The sequence below is a fragment of the Alligator mississippiensis genome, chromosome 13 (assembly GCF_030867095.1).
Source record: "Alligator mississippiensis isolate rAllMis1 chromosome 13, rAllMis1, whole genome shotgun sequence".
Taxonomy (NCBI): Eukaryota; Metazoa; Chordata; order Crocodylia; family Alligatoridae; genus Alligator; species Alligator mississippiensis.
In genome coordinates this window covers 49700032-49717666 of record NC_081836.1, presented here as the reverse complement: position 1 = coordinate 49717666, position 17635 = coordinate 49700032, and the positions used below count along the sequence as shown (strand labels likewise).

The 17635-nt window shown below is 49.3% G+C and overlaps 1 protein-coding gene across 2 annotated transcripts; it reads right to left on the bottom strand.

Annotated features, from left to right (window-relative positions):
* Positions 1-4214: 4214 nt before the first annotated feature.
* LOC102574494 (cytochrome P450 2W1-like) lies at positions 4215-17393 on the bottom strand. 2 transcript variants are annotated; one of them, XM_019494820.2, is made up of 9 exons: positions 16810-17393; positions 13722-13908; positions 12507-12656; positions 12250-12407; positions 11923-12096; positions 10217-10358; positions 9194-9378; positions 8221-8362; positions 4215-5480 (listed from the first exon to the last, which is right to left on the bottom strand). In XM_019494820.2, exons 1-9 carry the CDS (start codon positions 17005-17007, stop codon positions 5290-5292), a joined length of 1527 nt encoding a protein of 508 aa, XP_019350365.1. In that variant the 5' UTR covers positions 17008-17393; the 3' UTR covers positions 4215-5289. The 2 variants fall into 2 exon arrangements, with proteins under 2 accessions (XP_019350365.1, XP_006261161.1); XM_006261099.3 differs by having other exon boundaries at positions 13746-13908; positions 16810-17392.
* Between the last annotated feature and the right edge of the window lie 242 nt (positions 17394-17635).

Genomic DNA, 17635 nt, shown 5'->3' with positions numbered 1-17635 from the left:
ATGGGACTGGAAAGGGCCCTGCCCTGCAGGTAAGCCCAGGAAAGCGGCTTTCTCCATGCCGTGCCGTGCCATGCCACTTGGGCTGTGCAGGGTCAGGCTGGGATGGCACTGGGGAGGGGAAGCAGCACCTGGGCTGCAGCTCTGGCCCAGTCAGCACCAGGAAGGAGAGGTGGCGGCAGAGCCATGTGCCACTTGGGACATGATGGGATGAGTCTAGCTGGAGCAGCAGGGGCTCAGCTGCATTTTCCCGCTGCCTGCGCTGGTCAGTCCCGAGCGGCACATGCTCCACCGCCACTTCTGCTGGCCAGTGCCAACCCAGCCGGGCTCCTCCTGTCCCCAGCAGCACATGGAAGCCGGCTTCAGCTGCATGCCGCTTTTCCTGGTTGGTGTCGACCCGGCTGGGCCCTTCCCATCCGGAGCAGCATGCAGCTATAACTGACTTCCCACGTGCTGCTGGGGATGGGGCGAGCCCAGGTGGGTCAGCACCGGCCAGCAGAAGCAGCAGTGGAGCCTCCTGCCCTTTGGGACCAGCTGGCGCAGGTAGGGGGAAAGTGCAGCAGCACATGGGGAAGTCGCTGCTTGAAAGGGGATGGGATGGGCTAGCCGGCCGCACAAGGGAGGAAAGCTATGGCTGAGCCCCCTGCAGCTCAGGACGGGAGGGGTCCAGCAGCACCTGGTGACAGGACCTGGGCCTGGGCTGGCTTCCGCTGTGCCACAGGGGGAGGGGAGGCAGGCAGGGATGGGTCAGGACAGATTATGGGACGGATATGGTGAGCGGGGTAGTTTGCTGTTGGGTGAGTGAGTCTGATGACACAGACCACATGACAGGGTGAAACTTTTGGTTTCAAGGCCACCACTCCAAAAGGAGTGCTTCTTAGGGCAAGGGGAGGGACTTCTGGTGGCATAGGTCAAGGGTTAGGGGGCAGGACTTCCAGTCCCGAGGTGGCGACCAGGGGGTGGGGCAACTGAAGGGGCGGGGCTACCCATGCGGACCTCAACAGCTCACCATAAGTCATCAAGCAGCCCTCTGCCCAAAATAATTCCCTGCTCCTGCCCCAGGTGAACATTTTTCACTCTCTGTCTCGGGGTCCCACACGTGTGCGCGCGCATGGCTGGCAGTACAAGCAGGGTGGTGGGAGCAGCTCTGGCAGCTGCACCTTGCTTTCCGCTTCAGACAGGGCTCGGGAGCTGCTTCTGCGAGTTAGTCTAGGGGATAGGAGATAGGGGAGGGGGTTGAAGGGCCAGGGCTCGGGGACCATCCCTATGCCACTGAGGCCAGAGGCCAAGCTCTGGTGAGCCCAAACTGGCCCTGCACCTTTGGGGGGCTCCCCTGATGGCACAGGGGCAGTCTGGGCATGCCAAGCTTGGTGCCCAGCCTGGCCCCAATTGTGCAGGGCTGGCCCGGCCACTCCAGAGCCTGGTGCATGGCCTCTGGCGTGGGGCTGATCTGGACACACCAGAGACTGGCACATGGCCCTGATGGCTCAGGGCTGATCCGGACAAGCCAGAGCCTGGTGCACAGCCCCAGTGGCACAGGGCAGATCCGGACACATCAGAGCACCTGTCCTGAACCTGCTGCGTACCCCCAGAACCTTTAAATTGTCCTCCCTGGCTATCAACAGTCACCAGTCACCTATATCTGGGTGGGCTCCAACACTATCTTCTTGTTTGTTACCCTTTCCCAGAAGCCAGGACCTCACAGTCAGGCTGCCCTAGGCCCTTGAGACCAGTGCTGACTCCATGCCAAGGCATCATTGTTATTTAAGCACAGTCTTTTCCCACAGCTCCAGCTTTGGTTGCTTCAAGGCACAGTTCAATTTTCCAGGAATACGCAACAGGAGAAGCCAACAGACACACCAGCCTTGGAAAATGGAGTCCAAAACCCTTACTCATTACCCTAGAGACTTAAATCACACAAGAGATATGCAGATCCAGATAGGAAAACAGTGCAACACCCATGCCTTCCCTGCCTCGGTTTTCTCATCACTCAGCCACCCAGTGAAAACCCTGTGGGGCATCCAGGGACCTCCCCTCTTGTCCTTTACAGCTGTGCTTTCTGCTTCTGGTCTCTCCTCTGTCTCTCTGTAATGGCCAGTGAGGAAGCTTATCATCCTGTCCAGTCCTGTCCTGGGTTGGCCTGAGTAAGGACGGTCACCTGGGCCTCTCTGCTAGTAAATGCGTTGGTAGAATATTGGCGCCATCTTGTGGCCCCAGGTGGAGTCCTAGAGAAACGGTGCTCGACTGAAACGTGGTATGTTCATCGTGGGGCCCGAGCACCTCACCAACGCGTTTTGCAGAGGAAGTGAGAATTAGACGGACTCGACTGAGGAGGGAGATAATATCTACACCCACGTTAAAACCCTGTGAGTCGATGTTATCTGTCAAGTAAATCTGAAGCGGAGTCCCAATTGATGTTCTCCCCATCGTTCCTGCCCCTGGGGCGGGGGGCTGGACTTCATGATCTTCGAGGTCCCTTCCAGCCCTAACGTCTGTGAAATCTATGGATGAACAAGCGCCTGGGCTGAGTCCCTTCTGCTCCTGCCGAGCGGTCTCCCCCTCCCCGCGTCTCCAGCACTCAGGAGGTTGTTTCACCCATACGCCGACGCAGGAACAAGTAGGAGAAGTGTGATGCAAGTTTTCAAATGTGTAAGCAAGAAAGCTGGTTCTCTGCCCCTGACATTTGCAGCGGATGGTTGGCTCTTGTTAATATTCTGTCTCGGGGACTTCGGATGCATTTGCCTCGTGTAATCTGCCGCGTTTTGACAAACAGCTGATCTCAGCAGACTCCTCTCTCGTCACCAGAAGGTACGAGTGTGGGAGGTGATGCCTGGGGGCAGCAGGATATGAACACTGTGATTCAGGAGAGGAGAGAAATCATCTTTTCACTTTCCAAACCAAGATTCTCAACAAACTTGACAAAATGTGAATGGATTAAGCTGCTGTATGGCACGGATGGGAGATATGAACCAGGGGCCTTTCAGTTCCCATAGTCACCCAGTGAATAGCTGGATGTAGGACATAGGTCTCTTGACTCCCCCTTTCTCTAGGCTGTTGTCTCTTCCCTCAAACCCTGCAGATCCCTAGATAAGCTAGTTGGAGCTGGGCTAATATCTGGACTTAATCTGGGCCCTACTGAAGAGAGCAGCAAAACTCCCATTGCCTTCAGTAGGGTCAGGACCTTACTCCTGGTTTTGGAAGCTGCCATCAAAGAAGGGAGCTATTATGGAAGCTGGGTTAGGACCTAACTTGACTGATTCCTGCCTTAACTTGCCTACCTGCTACCCCCGGCCTGCCTTCCAACATGGTCCTGATGTCCATGCCAGATCTCTCCCTCTGGCCTGGGGATGCAGAGGTGCATTGAGAAAGGTTTGGCCTGGAGCTGAGAGCAACACAGCCCAGTTGGTTCAAGCAGGGAGGCAGTGTCAGCAGCAGCAGAGTCTCTTTGCACCCTTGGGATGAGAAGCTTGTTTTCTTGAGGTGTTTCCAAGCAAGGACCTGGAGGATGCATGTAGAAGGGGCAGGAAAAGCTTGTTTTGGGAGTATAAAAGAAAACTCTTGAGACCCAGCCTGCTCAGCCCCAAAGCAGAATGCAGAGGGCCTTCTCCTGAGCTCCATGCCGCTGTGGTTGTCTATCTAACAGGCAGGCAACAGTGCAGTCAGGGGACATCCTGGGTGAAATGCTCCAGTCTGCATGATGCTCTCAGCTAGATGATTGCAGTGGTTCCCTTTGTGGTGAGACAGCTGGTGACTTTAAGTCCAACAGCCCCGACTGTAACTAACCTGTGGACAATCACAGTGGTGCATGTGACAGCAGCCTCTGGCCCTCTCGCATAGCCTTGCAGGGGCCACTGCATGCTGGTCTGGGGCAGCTGCACTGAAATCACTTCCAGTTTAGTAAGACTGAACTGTCTCCGGTGTGGAGGCTCTGGAATCAGTTGTAGACTAAGCTGGAGGAAAGCAACATCGAGCTTAAATGGATTTAATGGGTTTGTTTGAAGAGACGCATCCACCACTTCAAAGCCATTTCAAGGCTTCAAGCCATTTCAAGTGAAGTTGGTGGGATTCTGTATTTAGACCAGGCCTCCGCGTCAAAGCAGTATCTTAAGGGACGCAGCACTTGGTTAATTAGGGCAAAATCCTTCCCTTGGATTTTACCTTCTTCAAGCAAATTTCCTGACTGTTTGCATCCTATTTAAATAACTTCCTGCAATAAGTACCATCAGGAGGGGAAAACTTTATTGGGTGCCCAAAAAAGAGAAATGTGTACATACCCAGATGATATGCATAACATAAGGTGTATAGCATGCAAATGCAAGGGCAGAAAAATGCTTGAGCTATACATGAACTAAAGCAACATTTGTGAATATGGTGGCAGATACCCAGGGCACTCCTGGCAGAAGTGTGAGAGAGAACTGAGGGAGCAATCAACCAGACCCTAGTCCCAAACTAATTGTGAGGATGGTTTTCAACTACCCCACTATTTCTTCCTTATACAGGCACAGAGCTCTTTCTCCTATTCAGTGAGACCAAGGAGGGCAGAGGGCCATAACACTGTGTGTGGCGTTGATTCATTTTCCGCTTCACCGTTTGCATGCGACCTGGCCGGTATACCTGGCAAGGTGACCTGGTAGGAGGATGCTTGATGCTAGAAGGTAGCTACTGAAACATTGAAGCAGTTGGTTGATCCCACTGGATGGCTCCCACATAGTGACACAAGGAGCCTTTCTGCATGTCACAGAAAGAGACCCTGAGAGCCGGCTCTTCTGCTGTCGAATGACTTTGATCCAATCGATGCTATGAGGTTTGGCCAGAAGAACTCCCGCTCTGCTGGCAAAACGCTGAGCGCACTCCCTGAAAGCCCCTCCGTGGTGACAGCACCCTCCTTTCGACAGGCAGCACCAACCTCTTCTGAGCGGCGTGAGGCTTGTGCTCGCTGTCTCGTGACGTATCGGCCCTTCTGCTGCCTTGCCGGGGTGCATGTCTGCGGAGCTACCTGGAGCCACAAGAAGCACAGGGGTAGATGCGTGCGCCGGTGGGCAGGCAGTGGCCTCCAAAATGTCTGGCAGGAGGCCGAGGTGAGTACAGAAGAGGCCTCAAGGCAGCTCAGTCCCGAGGTGTGGGAGTCTGTACATGGTAGTGCATGAAATGACTGCAGTGTACATAATGGCATCTCTACGTCCTCTGAAAAAATCACTTGCTGTTTCTCCAAGCTTCTGGCTTCTCTTTGTTACCTCCCGCATAAATGCCTCCGGGTGGACACAATGAAACGGCCACCGACCAGCACCCCATTCACTTGCGCAGGACTGCCCACGTGGACTGAGGCTGCGGCCTGAGGGTGAATGTGGTCTGGGGAACAGTGAGGTCCAAATCCGATTCTGTGACTCCTGGTGGGGCTCGGAAAGTGAAGGTCTGCAGCAGCCCTACAAAGAACAGGAACAGCTCCATCTTGGCAAGACTTTCGCCCATGCAGCTCCTGCGCCCTGCAGCATCCAAAGACATCATTAGTTAGAGAAAGAATTGCTGGGCGAGGGAGTAGCGGGGTGCTGGGTGGTGTAATGTTACAGTGATGAGGTGATGTTTTAGGAGCAGTAATGGCATCTCGGTATCGCTATCATTATACCCAGCTGAACTGAGGTTCAAGTGCAGCAAAATGGTCTGTGTCAGAACAAGATGATTATGTGGCTCACCCAGGTGACCCAAGCCCCCACGGGTCACCCGTGTCAACCTGACCTCCGACCCGACCACCCATGGGTCACCCAGGTGACCTGCTGGTAGCTGATCTCACCTGTATGCAGGTTCCTTTGCTAGCCCTGCGTGTGTTGAGCAAGGAGGTGGCAGACACCTGTCAAGTTTGCTGGGTTATGAAGAGAGCAATTGAGGATGAGCCCGTTACATGGCTATGTGGTGTCATGGCTAGACACCTGCCTGATACCCATTCCCTGTTACCTGGGGCAAATCACTTCCCTTCTCACCTTCCTTTTCAGCATGCTTTGCATGTCTCGTCTATTTACGCTGTAGGCCCTCCAGGATAGAGGTTGCTTTTTATTTGGGGGTTAGGCAGCACCTAATCCGATGCAGCTGTAGTTCTAGACTGAGATGTCAGAGTACTGTTGGTGGTAATAACATCCTGCTCTTTGCCTCCTAATGTATCATCTAGCGTACATCCTAGCCTTCCAGCAGCTTCAAACAAGCTCTTTCTCCAAAAGGGCAATGGTTTGATGAGTTATCTTTCTTCTAGGTTATTGCCGTGACCTAGCAGGGCACAACACCAGCCTGCAGAGCCAGGGCATCCAGCTGTGGGGCTCCCCATGGCTCAGAAAATCTGGCAGTGGTGGAGCAGTGGCAATTATTACTGTCATTCCACCCTTGCTGCCAAATTTCCAATGTCCATGCTGCTGGGTCAGGGCTGAGACCAGGCCATATTCCCTCCTCCTGAGCAACTGTATTGGGGCCAGGCTGACCCCCAAGTGGCCAGGTCAGGCACCCATCTCACACGCTGAATGGGACCCACTACCCACATGCAGGCTGTGGATGCACCAGGCACTGCTCATCCAGTCAGTGGGGCAAAAATGTTGGGCACTACTGGCTCAAACTGTCCCATTTTGGAGGACTGTAGTACGTTCTTGGACCTGACTGAGGCGGATTCCCCCCAACCAGGAGGACAGTCTGTGAAGGATGGTATCATGAGGAAATTATGGACCAACAAGAACATGGTTTCCAACATCAAAAATCAATCCTGATGTAGGTTAGAGCACCAATTTCCACACTAGAGACTCGGGGACCAGAATCACTGCTGGATTCCTGCTCTCCCAACTACCACGTAAGGGAAACAGCTGCTAAGTGTTGGGTTGCAAGGCAAGATCAGAGGGATTCTGCAGGAAATTCCCCTTTAAGCTGCTTGAAGTTTCCTGCTGAGCTGGGACCTGTAAAGCTTGCAGTAAGGCTGTTCTTTCCAGCTGTGCCCTCTTGTAATGCACTCTGCTGGAATAACAGCTTGCACAGCCTGGAAGCAGGTGGCTTGGGAAGTGATCCACATGTGGAGGCGCTTGCTGCTGTGCTGTAGCACATGGCCAGAGAGGTGATGCTTTTTTACTAGGGAAGACCGGAGAGGGAATTTCTCATACCTTGCAGTGGTTCTTGCCATTGGCATATAATCTGAATACTTAGGGCTTGGGAGGTTTCTTGGGGGGGGGGGGTGTGGCTACATCAATGCAGAGTGGCGAGGTAGAAGCTAGCGGTATATTTTGCACTGCTGCAAATGCATCATTAACAAAGCCTCCCAACACCACTGTGACAGAGTATTCTTCTTCCCTCTATTTTGCAGCTGAAATGGAAGCCTGCAGTGATTTAAGTGACTAGCCTGAGGTCGTGCAGTGATTTGGTGGGACAGCCATAAGAAGAACCCAGAGTCCCTGGTATGTAGTCACCTCTTCTAGACCCTAGCTTATATGTCCCCTCCATAAAAAAATAATTACTTGCTAGAAATGTCTGGTGAGGGTCAAGACTGCCATTAAAAGACTTATCTCAAGTGTGTAATGACCTGAGAGAAACAGGTTGGTAGTTTGCTGCTTAGTGTAGGAGAGGAGTGGTGAAGGACTTCCCGTGTTCTGGCTGTCAGACAACCACAGGGGCAAATCCAGCTCCTAGAACTAAGGTCTCACAAGGAAACCCCTAAATACAGGGTGCATTGCATCCCATCCTGCTTCTAGACCTTCTTCTGCTACATGGGCAACTGGTGCCATCTTAGGGGGGGCATGTGCCCCTGCCCCCCCCCAGCAACCAGTCAGTGACTGGAGGGGTGTCCCCCCATGGCCAATCTCACCGACTGGGGGGGAGTCCCTTGCAGCAACTTACTGTGAGTGGCTGCACTCCCACTACACCCAGCGCTCCCACTCCCTGGCCGGTGCTCATGGCGGGGGAGAGGTGGGGAGACACAGGTGGTCCTGCCTGCCTCCCTGCCCATCACCTAAGTGGGGCACGCAGCTGGTCAGGGGGTACACCAGCACTCTCAGGGGGTGCACATGCACCCTCTATATGTCGCCACTGTTCTGCTACATATTCATTGGTTTCACTTGATGGTTTCACTTAGCCCTTTCTGAAGTACAATTGAAGTACTTACTGGTCAGTGCCCTATCCAACTCTTGCATGGATAGGGCACTGAGCAGTAGGGACTGGACTGAGCATCCTGAATCCTGGGCACCCCCTGTTCCTTGCAGTTACCTGAGGAGAAAGCCAGAAAAGCGTCCTTCTTTAGAAACTTCCCATTGGCATCAAGGAAGTGGTTGGGATTGAACTCATATGGCGTCTCCCACTGAGTTTTATCCAGCAGCACAGAAGTGAGCGAAGGGATCACAGTTGTTCCCTGGGGCACAAAGGTGAGGCAAAGACATCAGCAGGGGTCAAAATGCATCTTTGTCTCTATAAGTCCCTAAACCTCTGACAGTGAGCTGGCCCTCCTGTCCTGAAGAGCTGCCCTCGGACGCATTGCTCAGAGCTCTGTATGGCAAGGCCTGCCTTTTTTTTTTCTTTTTTTTTTTTTTTTACAGAGCCAAGCACAATGTGGTCTTGGGTCCTAGGTAGGGCTCTTGGATGCTACCACAACACTAATAATAGGTAAGAGCAGTAATGTTTAGAGCAGGATCTAAGCCTGCCAAGAGCATGCTCATGAGAGCAGTGACATTGTATCTGGAGTTCAGGCAAGAAAGGGCTGCAGAACTTACTCCTTAGGAATCAGTAAAGTCCAGGTAGCTCCTCTTCATCACTGTTTGCCCTACTCCTTAAGCCATGCTTCCTTATGTGATTGAGATTGCCCACTGAAGTACACAGGAGCTTTGCTGCTGACTTCATCAGAACCTGAATGTGACCTAACAGATGCTCCGTTATGCTGGATATGCCAAGTTCAAGGTCTGGCTTGGGTTTCTGCCAGCCGTGTTTGAATAGTTTGACTGAATTTTGCACAGCGTACACATATGCTGAGATTTTCAAAGCAATGTAGCCAATGACAGGTGTGCACCTAACTCTTCTGGGCTGCTTTGGAAGCCTTAAGTCAAGGCTGACATCCTGCATGCTTGGCAAACAGCTCCACTACGCTCAGACACCTGAAGGGTGGCTCTTAGTGCCTATGTTTCTGGTTATACTTGCTAGCAACAAGCAGGAATTATGTCTGATCCTTTTTTAGAAAGATTATCCATACCTTGGGGAGCAAGTAGCCTCTGAAATGTGTGTCTACAGCTGTGCACCGTGGGACGTGTGGCAGGAGGGTGATAAACCTCTGCACCTCATGTATCACTGCATTAGTGAAGGGCAGCCTTCTCCGGTCTTCATACGTGGCCCGACTTCCCGGTTCGACAACTCTTCCAATCTCCTCTTGCACCTTTTCTGGAAGTAAACCCAAGATCTATCTGCCCCATTTCCAGACCTTTCTCTCTCCCTCAAAAAAAATATTGTGAATCCCCCAACCCTGGTTTCCTTAAGCTGCTCAGTCCTCTCTGTAGTTCAGCTCATTTGTTTCCACTTAGACAACCCTCCTGATACAGGTGTCTTCAGGAGGCAGAGCAGTTTAGTGGAAGGCAGAGATGGGGCTTAATCCATTTAGATTAGCAAGTCTTTGGGTGAAGGGGCTATATTTGTATTCCGTGTTGATACAGCACCTAGCCCAGTGGGGTCCTCGTTTATGGATGGGTCTGGTAGCACAACTGCACTATAAATAACGGTAAGTTAGTAGTAAGGAGACAGGGTGCTGTTGCAAGCAGCACTGCATATACTCATCAAGGCCAACCCTCCCCCTTTATTTGTGCAACAAAATACAAGGGCTGTTTATACACGTGCTTGGGGGGTGCATTTTAATTAGAGTGGTTCCCAGAGAGCTGCTACAAAATGCCTCACTGGGATGTGTATTAAGCCCCTGTGCACTTAAAAATGGCCACAGGCTGCTTTAACTAAAGCTTATTCAATGAGTTTTAGTTAATGTGTCCCTGCAGCCAGTTTAAAACGCAGGGGGGAGGGGGGAGGTTTAATGCACGTGATGCTGTAGCAACTCTGGAGCCTTCTAATTACAACATGGAGCAGAGTCGATTAATCGTGTCTGCTCATTCATACTCTAATTAGAAAACAGAGCAGAGTCGAGTAATCGCGTCTGCTCATTCATATTCCAACCAGAACACCAATGAGCATGTCAATAGGCAGCCAGGCAGCGTGGCCCCAGCCTGTGGCTCACTTTGAATCTCTGGGTGTTTCATCATCAGAAGGATGCTCCACTGCAATGTTGTGGCAGTCGTCTCAGTGCCAGCTACCACCAGATCGAGTATGGAGGCCACCAAGTTTTCATCATGGAAGAGGCTCTCCTTCTTGTTCTTCTCCTTTAAATACACAAGTTTAACGTTGGTTTGAAAGTACTTTGACCAGGTGGCATCAAAGCTGAGTAAGCTTGGGAAATGCCTCTCAGGCCAGTGATTGTCAACCACGGTGGGTTGTTTGAAGGGTGCTGCAAGGTGTGAGAAGACAAGTGAGGACATAAGCAAGGTGTGAGGAGATAAGTGCAGGCTCAGGCTTGTCTCTGCCTGGCTACTGCCCTAACCCTACTGTCCAGATCCTCTGCAAGGAGGTAAGCACTGCAGTAAGTAAATTAATTCCTGAAATGGGGGACGTTCAATTCACAAAAGTTATGGAGTGATTTGAGTCTGCAAAGGTTGAGAACCACTGTTCTAGAAATACGTCAAGGATAACGGTAGGTGAGTGACCACACAGGTCTCTGTGTTCAGGAGCATGTGCATGTGTTCCCCAGCTGACCGTATAGCAGACGCACAGGGCACGTTTAACTGGTGGCAGCAACACCCGGCTGAGGATCACTGAGCTAAGTTGAGGCATTGCAGCAGTGTCCTCAAATAGGGATGCTGCCACATTCAAAAAAGTGGTGGAGGGGTGCCCTGAGCCTAAAAACAACCGTGGACTTAGGCCATCATGTTTTAAGATGCTTTCCCACATCTGGGTGTCAAATGAAGAGATGGGTCTGCACCACGACATTCAGAACTGAAGGCAGAGCTAAACCTCCCCCAAAAGCGTGGGGAATTTGGATGCTGGGTTTGGGTCCTTGGTGCATCTCTAATCAAATGTAGTGCTGAGCAGAGCTTTGGAAACTACTCAAGACTCAGCTGTGTAGTTCAGTTTGCAAGGGGTAGACTTAGCCTGTCCCCATCTCAGTGCAGTCGGAGAGTCAAGTTTAACTACATCAGGCTTCCCAAAAACTCCTCCACAGCTGCCCGCTCACAGAGCATCCCTCTACCACCCAGCTGGAGGAGAGTGTTGGCATGAAGGAGGAAGTTCAAAGAGGCTTCATACTAGATTATCAGAACAGATTGAGCCCTGAATCCTGTTCCAGATGAGTGACTCAAAGACTCAGTGTGCACAGCTGAATCAGCTCCAGCTTGAAAGATGAGAAACTCAGAGCTCAACTATTTAGTCTGTATTAAAAATCATGCTGGGCATATGCCAATCATTTTAACTAAATGGATAATATATGGAGGAAAAAAAAAAACATGTCTAGCACCTATAGTTGTGATATAACAACTCAGTTTCTATAAGGATGTGAGTGGTTTTAGGATAATGAAACCAGTTACTGATATCTAAATTCTTGTAAACAGAGGGGCAGATTTAACCAACATTTAACACCATTTATTGGCTTGTAGGAACCAACAGTTTACTTTAGATTATAAAGGTGGTTTCAAAAACAGGGTGAAGTTTGTTCTCTCATCTAAATCTGGTGGGAGCCTATGTGACATAAGTTACAGCAAATGTAAGGGAATGGATTCTCATCTCATTTACATTGGGTAACTGCATGAACTTCAGTAAGGATCTAATATCAGGATCTAGCTACTTGCTTTTGTGGAGAACATCGATTGTAAATGGATTCAGTCGGTCAAATACCTCTTCCTGTTTGAACACCATGGCATCGATGTAGCTCCTTATGTTGTTCTCATTGATGTCTTGCCTGCTTGCCTTGATGTAATTCCTTAAAATGATGCGCATATCTTCTATTCTTCTCAGCAAAATCTTGTGGGTTTTTAAAAAAAACCCAAGGAGTGGGTAGAAATTAAAAAACTAACACGGAAAAAACACAAAATGTGTTAGCACTTTGGTTTATAGTGTCAGTACAATGCAGAAAGGCCCCAGACACCAGGGAAAGAGAATGATCCAGGAGTGGAGCAACTTACCAGGTACGAAAATATCGAACACATGGGCAGGGCTACTTACATGCAAGTATGGAGAGCCAAGAAGGACCATAACTTCATCTATGAGTCTCAACAGAGAGAGAAACGTTGGGTCTTTGTAGTCAAACCTCTCCCCAAACACCATATGAAAGGTGATGTTGGTTGGAGCAATGTTAAATGATCTTAGGCTGAAAGGTTCGCCTGTGATGGGAACACCCAAAGCATCAGTATCAGCCCCATGCAGCGGTCCTTTCCAGATGTGAGTGATACGGTGTCTAACTTTCTTGCTCCCTGGCTCACCTTGGTGGGATTTGATCATCTCAGTGAGGAAGTGAAGCTCTTCAAAGATATGTTCCTCCATCAGTTGCTTCCCCATGCCAAGATTGCGCATGGCGGACATGGTGAACCTCCGTGTTGTTCTCCATAGCTCCCCAGTAGAAAAGAACACGCCTACAGGAGACAGTGGTAGCACAAGTAAGCTGGGGGTGAGCAGGGCACCAGCCCAAGGTACTGACTTGGAGGGGAGACAAAAAAAAAATAACAGCTGTGATCACTGGCCCAGCTATGCCTCCAAGAGGGAGAAAACCCATAATGGGTTGGGGTTTTTTGCCTCTCTCACCAGTAGGTGCCACTATGTTGGACTTGATGGAGTGCTACTTGGTGGAATAGGGTCTAACAGGGGATGGCTGAATCTGTGACTTCCTCACACCATCTTTTTCCTCTTTCCCCATTCTCTAAATGTCTTAGAAAACATTTTATCTGGTTCCTCCTCTTCTTTTTTCCCCGCACTGAAGTTCAAATTTGAATGGAAACTTTCCACCTCAATTATCTCAAAATACTCCTTGATTCCAGTGAAGGATAGTCATGTGGTAATGTTTGATATCTCTCCCATCCGTATACTGCCTCTGAACGTGGCTATAGATAGCTGTGCTTTCGATTCATGATGGACAGAGCCCCTGCGTCATGGCTCCAGAAGCTGAACTCACTGTTATCAAATGAAAAATCAAGGGGAAAGGAAGAAAAATATTACTTAGAGGCAGGATATCTGTAAAATGGATATAGTGAGGAGCTACTGGTGCACTGAAGTTTGCTCTAGCTGGGAATTTTCTAACGCAGCATTTTTTCCCCTGCAGAAAATGCCAGTTCATTGAGAACTGGGTTGCTAGAAAGGGTTGGTGTGGATAGGTTTTCTGATAGTTCAGGAAAAGTTTTAAAACAAACCCAGGGCAGGTAGGCACCTACTTTCATTGACTTCCTACTTTCAAGCACATTACTGCCACCCGGCCTTTAAAAATTCTTCCTCTTCCCCTTCTAACAATTAGGGTGCTATTTGGACCCAAACTTGCTTGCAGCATAATTAGCAGAGTGAAAACCCTGGTGAGCCACTGGAAAGACAGATTTTCAATGTCAATTGAGCTTAAGTAGAGCCTCAGGGTGGGACTTCCATAAGTGTTCTGTAGAGGAGTCAATGAGAGCAGAAATTATGCCAATGCTGAGCATTTTTGAAACTCCCACCATTATTTCTCCAAGGACCAGTACCATTTCCGTGCTGAATTTCTTCAAATATTGGGATAGCAGGTCTGTCTACAAATTCCTCTGTGAAGTTCACCAGTGCCTCCTTCACAGCTTCATACCCAGTCAGGACCACGACTTTCTGGAACCCAAAGTGGAGGGTGAACACCGGCCCATATTCTTCTGCAAGCTAGAACAGAGGCCAGGGTTTATGGTCAGAGCAGGAGAGAGCACATCAAGAAAGCATTGATTTTCTTTTAATAGCTCTAGACCATGCCAGTGCATTTGAAATACAATCCAGAACATGGCTGATGCCCATTCTTGATTCAGGAACAATGCTAGGCCATGAGACATGACTGCAAAGGCATTACGCTTGAAAAACAGTGCCATGATGGGTAGCTGAAGAGCAGCTGTTAAAATGGCAAGTCAGCAGAGACTCTTGGATGGGTTTTCTTAGGCGGTGAGGTCTGTAGGTTAATAGCTTGGTTTCTGTGTTGGGAAGAAGGTTAATGAAAAACAAATGCACCCACAGTTAAAGGATGAGGATTGGTTAGCAAAGCAAGTAGAGGAACAGAAGGAAGACAGAGGTGAGATAGACATTGCCGCACAAAGTGGAAAGCAAGTCTTAAAGCAACCATGACTCATTTCAAGATAAACCACACACATCCTATTCTTCTCATACAAAAGCCCTCTGGATTCTCGGTTGCCTTGTGCTGAAGTGTCTGAATAGTGATACCTGACACAGGCCTTGCATTGGGTTGCAGTGATGTGAACAACTGACCCTGATGCCGGACAGCAGAGAATCAAGTCTCTGTACAGAAGTCAAACTGGAGACTTTGGCACATGGGCCTTATGAATATAGTGGGCGCATCTACACGAGATGCTGAAAGCGTAGTGACTAACTCTACTGCATATTAGCATGTCACGGCAAAAGCCATGCTAATACGCTAATTAGTCTAGTCTACTGTGCATTAGTGTCACCTAAAAGACGTGCACCAGAGCTACTGCACAGTACAGCCAATTACAGCACATTAAGTTAGTACAGGTACTAAACTTAATAAACCCTAATTACAGTGCATTAATTCACATGTAGATATTCCCTGTGAAACCCATCTTGCACCAGAGAAGATGCTTCAGGTTTTTCTGTTTTATTTTTAAGAAAAAGGAAGGGCATTTCTTTCACTGCTTCACAGCCAAGACAGGCTCCATACAGCTAAAATCAAGCCATGATTTTCCTTCAGGAAGAGCTAGGTATTAAGCACTGTGAAAAAAAAATAAAGTACTTTGTAGGCCCCAATGCCAAATTCCCACCCAAGGACACAGTGGCAGCCAGTACTGCCTGCAAGATCTGCTTTAGGGGATGAAAACTGGCTTCTTCCAAGTACTTCCAGACAGCTGCTCCTCTTGGGTGAAGAAACATGCTTGCTAAGGCATTCTGTGTAATTCCCTGGAGGAAGAATCCCAGCATTGCAGGGTGTGTGCATCTGCTGCTACATGTCTTGCATTTTTAGAGGATGAGAATGTGACCCCTTTAGGTAACCTTCATGTTCCATGCAGTGAGTATTTACAAGCCATTTCATAACTAGATTATGGAATAACCCAAGCTATTAGCATAGAGGGCTGAAATTTTGGCTCCTACCTGCTTCTGCTGTGGTTGCAGTGGCTTTTAACATATTCTGGTTTGCAAAGGAAGCCATTACATGCTGCCTGCGTGCTGTGAACTAGTGCTCCAGGGCTGCACAGAGAAGGCTGGGGGTGGTAAGGGCAGAGGAGGGGAGGTCCAGGGCAGATGTGTGGCCAGTTTTGTAGCAAGGGGGGGTGCAAGTAGGACAACTTCCTGAGCACTGAAGTGAAGGGGTGCCAACAGGAGGGAGCCGCAAATGGTTCATTTGGGGAGGCATGGGAAAGGGTGGCTCAGGCCGCTGCGTGCACTCCCAGACAAGCATGGGGGGGGGGGGCATGTGCCCCCTGGATCTGTGCGCAAGGCGAGGGCGGGCTGCCACTGTGGGCTTTGCCCCGGGTGCCAAACTTTGTTGCTACAGCCCTGTGTGTGGCTGTTACATAATTCACTGCCAATAACTCAGCATCAGACGTAGGGTGCAGCCTTCTCCACAACCTATTAATTAACATGGCAGCCGCGTAGCGGTAAGGGGAAGCGAGGAGCCCAGCCCCCACCAGACCCTGAAATCTCTCTAGTCCTTGTGCTCAGACATGGCTCATGGTAGCGACCAGTACGCACCATGCAGCTCTCCTATTGCTGTCGCTTATGCATTTATCCTGTGAAATATTGCAGGCTCTGGGAGCCCCAGCCCGGGACTAGGTCTCTACCTATCGGTCACGCTTTTTCCCTGCTCCCTGGCACAACTGCCTGAGCAGGACAGATGTTTCCAGAGCAAGGGGAGGAAGTTTTACCCAAACTTTCCCCTGCACCTCAAGAAGCATGAAGGTCTTGGAACGACATTAGCCTGACAACCTCTTTATCAGCATCATCTTACATGCCAGAGCTGTTGCTCTCAGTAAAGAAGGATAAACGGTATTTAAGGACAAGCTAGCGGAAAGGATCACTTGGGTATTTATTCCAGTTCCTTGACAAAAAATGTTCAGCCCATTTTTAATTTTGACCCATTGCTTTCCATCAGCATCTGCCTGGTTAAGAACGGGGTAAAATGCTGCCCGAGGACATGGGGCTTTTGCCCTTTCTTCTGTGTTTTTGGAAGTCTGTAATTATTTCCTCTTATTTCTCCCTGGTAATTTTTCTTTTCATGCTAGCTGTTTGCCAGCACCTTAAAAGCCTCCTGGGTATGGGAGCTGTCAAATTAGTATTTAAATTTCTGTAAGTGCGCTATACTTCATGTATCTGATCAGGCTTACATGAAAAACTCCCACATTACCCAAGGCCTTTTTTCAGTGTTTAATCACTCATATATGACACTGCATCAACTCAGGCAGTTGCTAGAAAACGCCAAGTAAAAATGTTACAATGCAAGTTGTACACCCCTGAAATGTAATTCAAATTAAAACAAATGTTCTCACTGATACAGCTGACACAGTCTCAAAATGCACAAGGGTATTTGTTTTGTTTTGATCCTACCTTCATTAGCGACTTATCTTGCCTTCTAATATCCAGCAAATGCAGGTTGCCAATGATCGGAAGAGGAGATGGACCAGGCGGCAATTTACAAGCTGAGTTTTTAGAGCCAGTTGAAAAATAGAGCGCCCCTAATAATACAAGCCCACACAGCAGACAAATAAGTGCAGGATCACAAATGAATGATGTTAAAAAAGCCATTTTTGGTCTAGTTGTAATCTGGCTTCTGGGACCAGAAGCAATCAAAAGGTGGTGGCACAATTCAGTTGCTAGCAGCTGGCTTCGTGTTTGTTCTTCGAGATTGCTACAAGCGCTCTATTCTTATTAGGGTTTACAGAGCACCTAATAAATACTCTACACTCCACCTTCTTTAAACACCTGAGAGAATGTGGTCCAAGCAGTTTGCAAAGCCTGTCCAGAAATTAAGGTTTCAAATTACAAACCCCTGCATGTGTGTACAGGCATATGTACGTGGGATAATGGAGCTCAGCATTCCTATATCTCTTCCACACAAGATCTCAGAGCAATGGCGTGACCTTCCAAACACCTTGGTGGCATAAGAAAGAGGGGATTTTGCCTGAGAATCTGCTGTAGAACCTAAATGTCAGGTGTGGATATGGAAAGAGATCTCAGTAATGCTGTGAGGGCTATAAATACCACTGGGACTTTTATCATTAATGGAAACTTTAACTTTCCAGTTATCCATTAGAGAACAAATGCTGCGATTAATGGCAGTTATTTCTTCACCAAAGAGTCACTGAACAAGCAAGGGCTAATCTTGGTGTTGGTAAGTAGAGAGAGGATTATAGAAGAGCCAGTCACTCAGTTG